Source organism: Balaenoptera musculus, chromosome 15 (assembly GCF_009873245.2).
Source record: "Balaenoptera musculus isolate JJ_BM4_2016_0621 chromosome 15, mBalMus1.pri.v3, whole genome shotgun sequence".
Taxonomy (NCBI): domain Eukaryota; kingdom Metazoa; phylum Chordata; class Mammalia; order Artiodactyla; family Balaenopteridae; genus Balaenoptera; species Balaenoptera musculus.
The window spans coordinates 29,686,512-29,697,930 of NC_045799.1; the positions used below are offsets into that span (position 1 = coordinate 29,686,512).

The 11,419-nt window shown below is 44.3% G+C and overlaps 1 protein-coding gene across 2 annotated transcripts; it reads right to left on the reverse strand.

The window, feature by feature from the left end:
* Window positions 1-1,940: 1,940 nt before the first annotated feature.
* On the reverse strand, window positions 1,941-11,419 carry SNRPB (small nuclear ribonucleoprotein polypeptides B and B1). 2 transcript variants are annotated; one of them, XM_036825206.1, is made up of 7 exons: window positions 11,261-11,419; window positions 8,869-9,020; window positions 6,601-6,712; window positions 5,021-5,173; window positions 3,634-3,772; window positions 3,188-3,313; window positions 1,941-2,489 (listed from the first exon to the last, which is right to left on the reverse strand). In XM_036825206.1, exons 1-7 carry the CDS (start codon window positions 11,261-11,263, stop codon window positions 2,479-2,481), a joined length of 696 nt encoding a protein of 231 aa, XP_036681101.1. In that variant the 5' UTR covers window positions 11,264-11,419; the 3' UTR covers window positions 1,941-2,478. The 2 variants fall into 2 exon arrangements, with proteins under 2 accessions (XP_036681101.1, XP_036681100.1); XM_036825205.1 differs by having other exon boundaries at window positions 2,190-2,345.

Sequence of the window (11,419 nt, forward strand, 5' to 3'; positions counted from 1 at the left end):
TGCTGAATTCATTTATCAGCTCTAGGAGCTTTCTTATGGATTCTTTGGGATTTTCTATATATAGGATTTTATCTGTGAAGTTTTACTTCTTCCTTCCCAATTTGGCTTTTTTCTTCCTTAATTGCTGTGCTAGACCTTCCAGTATAATTTTGAATAGCAGTGGTGAAAGTGGACACCCTTGTCTTATTCCTAATCTTAAAGGTAGTTTTCAGCTTTTCACTATTATGTTAGCTGTGTTTTTTTCATAAATCGCTGTATCATGTTTATAAATTTCCCTTCTATTCCTAAAGAGTGTTAGAACTTTACCAAATGTCTTCTGCATCTACTGAGATGATTATATGGCTTTCTTCTTGTCGTATTAGCTTGGCATATTTGATTGTTTTTAGGCTGAACCACCTTAATATCCCTGGAGAAACACCTCCATACTACAACACTAGTCTCTTCTTTTTCATTAAGGTCTCCTTTGCATTTAGAATAGTCCCCCTGCAAGGCAGTAATTTTTAAAGTATCCACTTTATTTCTGTATCCTTTAAGCCTGATGTACTACTAGAGTACTGTTTAGTGACCTATCAACTAAAGATAGACTTTGGGTGAAAGAAGTCATGGATACCCCACAACTCAAAAATTGGATTAGATTACACATATGCATATGACCCCAGGAGAAAGTTATACCAAAACTGTTCCTCTTCCAATAGGATTAATTTCCATTTTTAGTATTTCCTTCATACTTTGTTGTAGAAAAATATGATAATCTAAAGTACTGCTCAACCACTGTGGATGCTGACACCACGAACAGCGTAAGGGAGGCTTGCACTGACACGAAGCATGAGTATGACCAGTGCTTCAACTGCTGGTTTGCCGAGAAGTTCCTCAATGGGGACCCATGTACCGACCTCTTCAAGCACTCAGCAGTGAGTTCAGAAAGTAATAAAGAAGGAGATTCCTATTGAAGGACTGGAGTTCATGGGCCATGGCAAAGAAAAGACTGAAAGTTCTTCTTGACCTTGACAGTCACCTTGAAAATGGACTCCTCATATCAGGAAATTGAGGACTCTGGATCGTGTCAATTAAAGCTGTGAAGATAGCATGGATTTGATAAATTTAGCAGGGAGGAGTTTCCTTTCCTCCTTGGTATTTTCCTCTCACTTGTAGAAAATGATGAACCATCACTCTTTGAGATTTCTGGCATTGGCATCTCAGCAGGAACTCAGGGCACTAAATAATGGGATTATTTGGGATTATGGTTGCAATATTTGGTCTGGGATCAGTTTTAAATATATCTTGTATGTAAATGCTGATAAGCTCGTCAGGATGACCAAGGTTGCCTAACCTCTTGAGCTATGCTTCGAAGGACATTCCGTACACTGTACTGGGGTTACTGTTCATGGAAGCAACTGGTTAGGATCTCTCTTTTCTCTCAGGGAGCTAATGCTCTAGAAAATCAATGCTTGTGAGCACAGTTTTATTTTTATATAGTAACTTAATTGTTAAGATTGCTGATGGACTGGGTGAGCCAAGAGAAAGACAGCTTTCAACAGTTCCCTACCTTAACAAGAGGTGTCAGATCTCATATTAAGATGTGAAAACTTCAAGAACAGTGTGGTGAACACCATTTCAGAGCTCATGGTGTAGTTCAGGAATTAAGATCCTTGTAGTAGCTATGGAGGAAGATCCTAAATGGCAAAGATTTGTTGTTGCCACCTTTCAACTTAAGTCAATGAATTAAGTCAACCTGTATATGATAAAAACACCAAAATGAGGCATCTGGTTAAATGATGGGGGGGGAGTTTGCTTTATCTGCCTTGTTTACCCACCCTGCCCTGTAATGCCTTTAATCATGAAGATGGAATAAACTGTAACATTTAGTTTCTAAAAGATAAAATAAAGTACTGCTCAAGAAGTTATCTAGATTAGTGCCTTCCACAGAGGACATACCAATCACAATAGGGTACGAATGTTTATTTCAACAAAATGATCTTTGCCAGTTTGACAGGTGAAATGTCTTCTAGTAGTTCAATTTTGTAATTCTCTTGGATGAGGCTGTGCATCTCTGCAAACGAATATAGTATTTTACAAGGGAAGCAGCTACGGATTAGGGCTAAATTTTTTCAAGGCAACGCTTCTTGACTCGTATTAAGCACCCAGCATATCAAAGGTTTTTCTGAAAATAAACAAACATACCAGGTGCATTTATAATATTCTCTTAAGAGTTTATTATAAACTAGTGTCACAGGCCACAAGGAAGTAAAAGGACTATGTACAGCCTTACGGGAAACAGGCAGGGAGCTGAGGAGGGCCAAGATGAGTCTAGGGCCTTGGTGGGCGCATTCCCGGGGGAGGGGGCCCTGTAAGGGAAACCAGACAATCCGGTGAGACTCCGCGAACAACGGCTTAACAAACAAACAGGTGTGGTAACGTGGCCCTGGGGAATCGGGCCCACGCCTCTGTGGAGCTACTTCCATAACTCTGTGGCCAAGGTCAAAGAAGGCCTGAAGTAAGAGTAAGAAGTTTAGTCAGTGCCTGATCTGCAACTTGAATCCCCACCCTACCCCAGCCTCCCACACCCTGCAGTTATCAAATGATCAGAGGGGGACTTCTCTGGGGCTAACTGGGCTCCTATGCTTATAAAGCTCATAAATGGAAAACCCGAATTAAAGACACAGTGGTCAGCAAGTTTGGCCGTGGGTTAACTTAGAGGCCACTATGGCTCGGTGGAAAGAACACTGGTCTGGACACTGAGCTCTCTCTGGGCCTGTTTCCTCATCTATAAAATGAGAGAGCTGATCTACTTCAGCATTTCTCAAACTGGAATTAAACAGATATACATAATAATGTAGCAAAGCCCAGAGCCCCTCCTTAATTACTAGACACTCCCAAACCGAAGGGCATAAGACCTTTGTTGGTCATGCAACAGAATGCATTATTTCACAGTGACCTGAGAATACTGCCTTGGACACTGAGCCCTGTGTACAGGGCTGCTCTCACTGATCTAAGAGGGAGGTAAGGTCAATTTAAGAAATGCTTGTTCCCTCTTTCCTTTCTGGACAAAACTGTCCTCTACGAGTTCACTTCCCGAGGCTTAAGGCCTAAAAGCCCAAAGGTATGGTCAAAATCCAATCTTCCCTCCATTTCCCATCCCAACATGGCTCTAGAGAAGGAAGTTAACGCCACTGCTGCAGGCACTTACCTCGCATCCCTGGGGGAGGGGGCCGCATGCCTGGTGGGGGCATGCCCATTGGAGTGCCTCGTCCAGGGGGAATCCCCATTGGGGGACCCATGGGAGGCCTCATACCAGGAGGTGGGCCCATCATGCCTACAAGAGAAAAGCCCCAAGAATATAGCTCAAGTGTCTGTCTTGAAAAGGTAGCAGGAAACATACAAAACTATCCACCAAGTTTTGAGACGGATGGACCATTCCACCCTCCCAGCCCCTCCTAGCAAACTAGGACTTGAGCCAAAGAAGTGAGGCTCTTGCTCAGATAGTTCCACAGTCAGTCAACCAAGCTGGATCTCAGAGTAATCCTGCTTAATTATACAAACTCGTCATCAGTTTCAGTCAAGGTTATGTCTCATCATAAATCCAGCTAAGGCATCTTCTATCAATTAGCAAGGTTCTCCTCATGGGCTTCTCACCTGGAGGGGGTGCCCCTCGGCCCATAGGTGGGGGAGGACCCGCACGGCCGGGTGGGTACTGGGTTGGGGCCCCTGCAATACTGGCTGTGGCAGCAGCTGCAGCTGCTGCAACAGTGCCTCTTCCTTGTGGAGTCATCACCTAAGAGGACACAGGAAAGAAGTTAGGTAGAACAGTACATTGCAGTGCGGTGTCCCACTCTCCTCCCCAACTTGGTAAAGAAACAGCAGACGCCAAATCCCCTAAGCTACGACTCACAGCATCAGACTTCCTATCTAAAACCATCTGCCAGGGACTTCCCTGGTGGTGCAGTGGTTAAGAATCCACCTGCCAATGCAGGGGACATGGGTTCGATCCCTGGTCTGGGAAGATCCCACATGCCGCAGAGCAACTAAGCCCATGCACGACAACTACTGAGCCTGCACTCTAGAACCCGCGCACCACAACTACTGAAGCCCGTGACCTAGAGCCCGTGCTCCGCAACAAGAGAAGCCACCGCAGTGAGAAGCCTGCGCACCACAACGAAGAGTAGTTCCCTCTCGCCGCAACTAGAGAAAGCCCGCACGCAGCAATGAAGACCCAACACAGCCAAAAATAAATAAATAAATTTTTAAAAATAATAATAAATATATAAGTAAATAAAAAATAAAACTATCTGCCAGAGAAGATCAAGCTTGAATGCTCAATTCCCATTTTCTAGGCCTAAATTAAGTATGCCCAATCCAAATTAGATAAGGCACTTGCATTTTCAAATAAGACTGATAATAGGTTGCAAGAGCTGTAGTACAGCTGACCTTGAACATGGGTTTAAACTGCCAGGGTCCGCTTATACACATATTTTTCTCAATACATACTACAGTACTACACACAATCTGGGTCAAATCCTTGGATACAGAGTGCCAACTGTAAAGTTATATGCAGATTTTCAACTAAACCGTTGGCATTCCTAACCCCTGCATTGTTCAAGGGTCAAGATTTCAAATGCTGTCATGGAAACACTTTGTTCCAATTCAGTTGGCCAAAATACTTTTTATACATCTCTTTATTTTTTTTTTCCATTTTTTGGCCATACCTCGCAGCATGTGGGATCTTAGTTCCACGACCTGGGATCGAACCCATGCCCCCTTGCAGTGGTAGCGCAGAGTCCTAACCACTGGACCACCAGGTAAATCCCCTGCATCTTTACTTTAATAGCATCAACATTATTTATAATAGCAAGTTTTCCTTTTTGCTTGGGACTCTGGGACCATATGTGAAGCACAGTGAAATACTGATAGCCTGACAATCATAGGTTGACTGATCATTCTGGACTCTTCCCAAACTGTGGACCCTTACTCTATCCTTTATTTTGACCACCAGACGTTGGTACCCCCTTCCCCAACTCCTCACCTGTTGGGATGGCCCACCAACCCCACGGACCGGCCCAGCAAGTCCTGCAGGAGCCTGGGGCATGGGAACACCAGCTGGGATTCCTCTGCCAGCAGCTCTGCCAATCCCTGGGCCCCCAGCAGCTCCAGCAAGTGGCACTCGTGCAATGCCAGTCTGAAAAATAAAGATACATGTTAAAATGCTTGTGGCCTAGAGAATCAGAAGTACACTTTGAAATATCATTGACAAGAGAACCCCTCAGATTTATAGCGCATTGAAACAGCTTCTTATAAACACTACCCACCTATGTGTTAACACCATTCCTCCTCCATCCAAGATCATATGCCTAACAGGCTAGAAGAACTTAAGAGTAAGTCAAGAGAAAAATGCACAACTCAAGCTGTATGCACTCCTATGAAAATTAAACCAACAAATGGCCAGGGCTCCATTCAGAAGGGTGTGTATGGCAAACAAGAGCACTTGACCTGGCATCAAAGAGACATGAGGTCCAGTACCAGCTCTGATTCTCACCTGGTGGGTGATAGTGGGCAAGTAATCCCACCATTCTAGGACTTTTTCCTTATCTGCAAACGATGGGGTTATGACAAAACTGGTTGTGATCATGAAGGTTTACAATGGGCAACATTAGAGTAGCTATGAGTAGGTACATATGCTGTCCCTTGCAGACATTTACAGTCAGGAAAAGCTTCAATGTAAGACTCTAAAAAGAAGGAAATGACTAGGATAAACTACTCTGTACTCACTTGAGAGTATCTTTAAGTCATTAACATGACTTTTTAAAAGTGTACAGCAACTGGAAAAATGTTAACAATGTTAAGCGAAAAAGCAGAATGATATATTACGTACCTATTACATGTTAAGTAAAAAAAAAAATACATGTGGACAAAAATTAAAACAAGGTAAGAGGATTATTCCTTTAACAAACAATATCTTAAAATGAAAAAGGGAAAAAAAATTTGGTTAGATTCTCTAAAGCCTCTTCGATTTCTAAAGGTAGGCTGATGTTAATGAACCAAGATTGCCTGGAATCAAATGCCAGTATCACCACTTTCTAGCCGTGACACCTTGTGCAAGTTACTAAACCTCAGTCTGTATTATCTATAAAGTGGGAATAATTTATCTCAAAAGACTGTTATAAGGATTAAATCAAATACTGAAGGTCCCACAGAGCTTGGCATATAGCAGATGTTTAATAAATATTAACTATTATTCTATAACTGTACAAAAAATACATATGTATTCTACTGTTTGGAGTTATGACTTTTTATGGTCCACTAAACTGTCATCACATTAAGAATTGACCCGGATGGCCTTAGATGCCTCTTCTGTTGACTCACTATGTCCATCAACTAAAGAAGGGAGGGCTTTCAAGTTAGAAACCCTCAAATTCTAGTTCCCTACTTCTTACTTGCAAGGTAACCTCTTTAAGATTCTGGTTTATTATCTGTAAAAGGGGGACAGAAACCAGAGGATGCCTGTGAGTACTGCAGTGAAAGAGAGAACCCCACACAGAGCCTGGCTCAGGTGGGGCCTCCCTTGCACAAGGTTCCTGGCCTTGCACTGGCTCTCTGCTGACTTACATCTTTGGGAGGTGGTCCCTCTACTGTCATTGAGACCAGGTTCTCCCCTCGAAGTAGCACCAGACCAAGGACTCGCTTCTCTTCTCTCTCCGCTTGTTTTGAGTTCTTTGGTCTAAAGACAGGTTTAGGAGAAGGAACAAAAAACCAAGCATGAGAAAAAGGGTAAAGTTCATGTTCACCTACCTAAGGACCCTCCAAGATTTGTTTTACACTATATCTACTGACAAATGGTACATAAACTTTCCCTAAGACAGCTCCTCTGGACAGTCTTCACAGGCTGAACTTGTAACCCCTTAGGTGGTTGTCTCCTGTGCCAATAGGATGCACACACCAAGAGACAGGGTAAGAGTCAAGAAAGCCCAGCCCTGGCTCACTCACGTAGCCACTGTGAAAGCCTTTCCTCAGTCAACTCTTCTTTGCTATTACCCTTTTCCTCCCTCTAGCTTAAGGCCTCACCAGTGCCAGGAGGCAGCCAAAACAATTCCTCAGTCAACTGAATCCCACTCATTCCACTTACATGCAGTATCCTTCTAGTACCAATTCAACCCCACAGGCCTGTAACTCCACCCCTCACCTCACATTAGAAATAGAAGCCATAGGGGGCTTCCCTGGTGGCGCAGTGGTTGAGAATCTGCCTGCTAATGCAGGGGACACGGGTTCGAGCCCTGGTCTGGGAAGATCCCACAGGCCGTGGAGCAATTGGGCCCGTGAGCCACAATTACTGAGCCTGCGCGTCTGGAGCCTGTGCTCCGGAACAAGAGAGGCCGCGATAGTGAGAGGCCCGTGCACCGCGATGAAGAGTGGCCCCTGCTTGCCACAACTAGAGAAAGCCCTCGCACAGAAACGAAGACCCAACACAGCCATAAATAAATAAATAAATAAATTTAAAAGAACCAGAGCGTGAATTTCAGAACCCTTTAAAAAAAAAAAAATAGAAAAGAAATAGAAGCCATAAAGGAAAAGGTTAAGAGTTAACTACATAGAAATTACACCTCCGCCCTCAAAGAACAAAAAACAGAAATCTCCAAACAGCAACAACCAGAAAAGTATGAACAAAATATAAATGAATGTAAACCAGGAAAAATAACTGCAACAAGATGGGGAAAGGAAAGGAAAGCCACAGCCAATATCCTACGAATAAACACAAAATACCTTGATTTTTAAAAATAACTTAAAGGTTTCATTTTAGTTATATTTTATATTAAATTAACAGTAATTTTCTGTGGGTGTCATTTTTTCCTTTTTTTTTTGACTTATCTATATTTTCTTATTTAATAAAAGCATGTATTGCCCTTTCACAATTAAAAAAAAAAACCCTTTCTGGGTATTTTAACTTTTTTCTTACATACTTTTATGTACTTTTAATAAATATTTTCTAATAGGCACTTTTTTATTATCAGAGTAAAGTTAGTTTCATTTAAAAATACAGAAGAGAACAACTTGGAATAGTTCTACACTGATCTGTTGGCCACTGTCTAATGTGTACCTGGCACTCAGCCATCTCTACCACATTTTCTCTGCTGTATTTCTTGACCTCATGCCACAAAGAAAACAACAGTCCCAAAGAGAATCAAAGGGAATTCACAGCCACTGGCAACATACTATGGACGCTGCACATGGCAAAAGAGAGCTGGATGATCATGGAAGTCATGTAACTTCTCTGGGCCTCAAGATGCCTTGAATGTAAAATAGGATGAAATGCAAGACCACATCTTTTAATAGCCTAGAAGCTTAAGATCTGTGAGTCCTAAGACAAGGGAATTACCTAATAACTTATGGAATTGTATTCTCCAATTGTTTCTATAAATGCCAACAAAAAATCACTGGCCCCAAACCCACAAGGGGAGCTGAGCACTTACCCTGAAGAGGGTCAGAGGCTTCTTAAAGCAGTTTCAGACCAGGCTGCACTGGGAGAGCCCTTTAGGCTACAGCTTTACAAATAGGCAATGAGGCCAGAAAATCAAGCTCTCCCCCCTTACACACCTGTGGGGAGAACATGAGAGCCCTTTACCCCAGTACCCAGGGGCACGCAGTCAGAGAAACAAAAAGCCTAGCAGCCCTCCTTACAATTTGTACTCTGCTAGAAGTAGAGAGCAAGACTAAGGAAACAGATGTCTTAGTGTCCAACATCCCCATTTTAATCTGCCCTGTAAAACAGGAAAGTAAATCAAGAGGAACTAGTTAGCTACATCACCGCCTGTCACTTGGCCCACCCACCCAATCCACTCCCCATCCACCCAATCCCTCCCCCCACAGCCCACTCCTCACTTGATCTTCCTGAACTCATCACAGTCACAGAGGATCAAATTCATATGCTTGTCAAAAGCTTTAAAGGTGCCAATGAAGATACGGCCATCTTGCAGGATGCACCTCATCCTGTAGTCGATGTGCTGCAGCATCTTGCTGCTCTTGCCCACGGTCTGCAAGGAGAAATCAGCAAGAATAGGACTCAGCTCTTTTAGACCCACATAGCCCTGGTCCTTCCTTAAAACTTCTGCTGCAGCCTTCTTTTCCATGTCCGTCTTTCTCAGTATTCTCAGCTCTGCCTTCCAGCCACAGCCCTTTCCTGGGAATTCTCTCACACCACCCTGTTTTCAACCCTGACCTGTTATTCTTCCTTCCCTTAAAATCATCTTTCTCGTATTACAATTGCCTTTGTCTATGTTGTGTATGTTTCAGGGGTGAGAGGGTAAGGTGGCTCCAAACTAATGAAACCCAAGTATATCAGAGATTAGCCATCTGCCATTGTGTACATTATAGGTGCTGTCAAACACCAACATCCCATTAAAAAGACTGAGTAAAAGAGCTGGAATGGGACTAGCACTAAGAATCCAATCAATGAAGAGCTTGTTATCAGAAAGGAGCTGATCAGCTTGGAAGCGAGAAGGAATCCTCCAAATCAATAATTTGTTAGTGTGTCTCCACGACTACCTTTAGGACAGAAAAACTTTCTGGTGCTCAGAGTGCTAATGAGTTTGAACACATAAGGAGAATATATAACCTGATATACTCCTTAATTAACCCAACAACCGATTCTGCTTTATAGCCTGGCTTCCAATGTAGTTTTGCTAAAACAGAGAGACTATATAGACCTCACAATGAGAATGTCAAGTGCCCTTGGCAGTTACACTTCTCTCTAGAAATAAATGACCTGGCATTTGCTTTGTTACATCAGCCTCCTATCAGTCTGACTGGTATCGGCCAATCCTAACTCATGCAAGGGCCTTCTAAGTACCAGGCACTGTGCTTACTATTCATCCTGTGAGCTTGGACGAGCACAGGTGCTCTGAACCTACAAATGCATGGATTGGAATCTCGACTCCTGCCACCCTGGAGAACCAAGTTATGTGGTTCAGTCTCTTTCAGATGACCATTTTAACCCAATTGTAATCACAGTTTCTAACCACACGGTCTGAACCTTTATGGTAACATTTATTGGTCCATCTGTCTTGTACAGCTAATTCTTACTGGGTGCTCACTGGCAGGCACTGCCATAAACACTATTCTCTCACTTAATCTTTAACATCAGATTTTACAGATGAGGCCACTGAGGCTGCAAGAGGTTAAGTTGTGTTGGAAGTTAGTCAGCCTGAATCCAGTGCCTACTCTTCTAACCAATTCTCCGAACAATACCCTACTAGGTTTCCCTGCTTCCAATTCACTCAATATATAACAGCTACCGAACAGTTATCTTTCTAAACACAGCTAAGTTCATGTCATTTTGCTGGTTAAAATCCTTCAGTGGCATCCCTCATCACCAACAAAATTAAGTAGCATGTAAAGCCATGAATAACCAGACTCCTGCCAATTCCTCCCACCTCATTCTTCCTTTTCCCCTCCAGGGACTTTCAATAGTGCTACCCCTTCATGCTTTGTTCTCGCAATCCTTCGGATCTATACTATTCCCTCCCATTTTCGCTGGGAAAACGCCTGACAATCTTTCAGGACTCTGCTCCAGAAAGCCTTCTTACCCCGCCCCCCGCCGTTACTTTTACTTAATGCTGAATTACCATTCCGAATAATACTATCCGTGTCCCAAAATAGAGAGTGAACTCGGTGAAGTAAACATTTCATTGTGCAGCCCCAGGGCCTGAAAAGTCAGACATACTCAAACATACATATATGCTGAACAAACGAGATGAACTTTTCCTCCACACATTCATCCTCCGTTCACTCCTCCCCATCTACTAGAACCAAGACTCTAGTTTCGGACACAAGCCCTTCCACCTCTTTCCGCAACTCCTTCTCGGACCCTCACCCGCCTTCGCAAGTCTGAGTCTCTCACCGGGTCTTCCCCAGTACCCCTGCGGCGCTAGTACCTGCTCCGACACCCCAGACACACACACTCATGCTGCAAAGTTTACTCAGCGCCTACGGGATCCCAAGCACTGTGGTCACAGCGGCGTGGAGGACCGCAACGCAGTTCTAACCTCTCCTGCACCGAGCGACCCTGGCCTGGGACCCTCATTTCCAGCCTTCCCCTCCCCCACCCCGCCGAGCGACCAAGGTCCGGGTCTTCCCTGCCCCGACTGAGGGGCCGCGGCGGCCGGGGCCTTCACCGCCCGGAGCGGCCAACCCACGGCCTCCTTCCCGGTTAGTCGCGCTCCCCACTCCACAACAGACTCGGGAGCTCCCGCGCCGCCGGCCTGTGCCTCCTCACCATGGTGGCGGTTCTGATGGCTCCGATTCCCGCCGGATTCGCCTCCGCAGAGGCCTAGAAGCCCGCCACTAGCTCGCTTCCCGCCGCCGCTACCGGAAACGCTACCACGGGCAAAATGGGGTAAGGTAGAAGGCTGCTTCCGGTCCCGGAGCCAGTCCC

Bases quoted from the DNA above. Each gene is read 5' to 3' on its own strand.
- SNRPB (XM_036825205.1), bottom strand. The intron at 6,713-8,868 runs GTGAGGAGTGGG...ACCTGTCTTTAG, and splicing joins GATGAGTTCAGGAAGATCAA to ACCAAAGAACTCAAAACAAG. The intron at 3,314-3,633 runs GTGAGAAGCCCA...TTTCTCTTGTAG, and splicing joins CCGAGGGGCACCCCCTCCAG to GCATGATGGGCCCACCTCCT.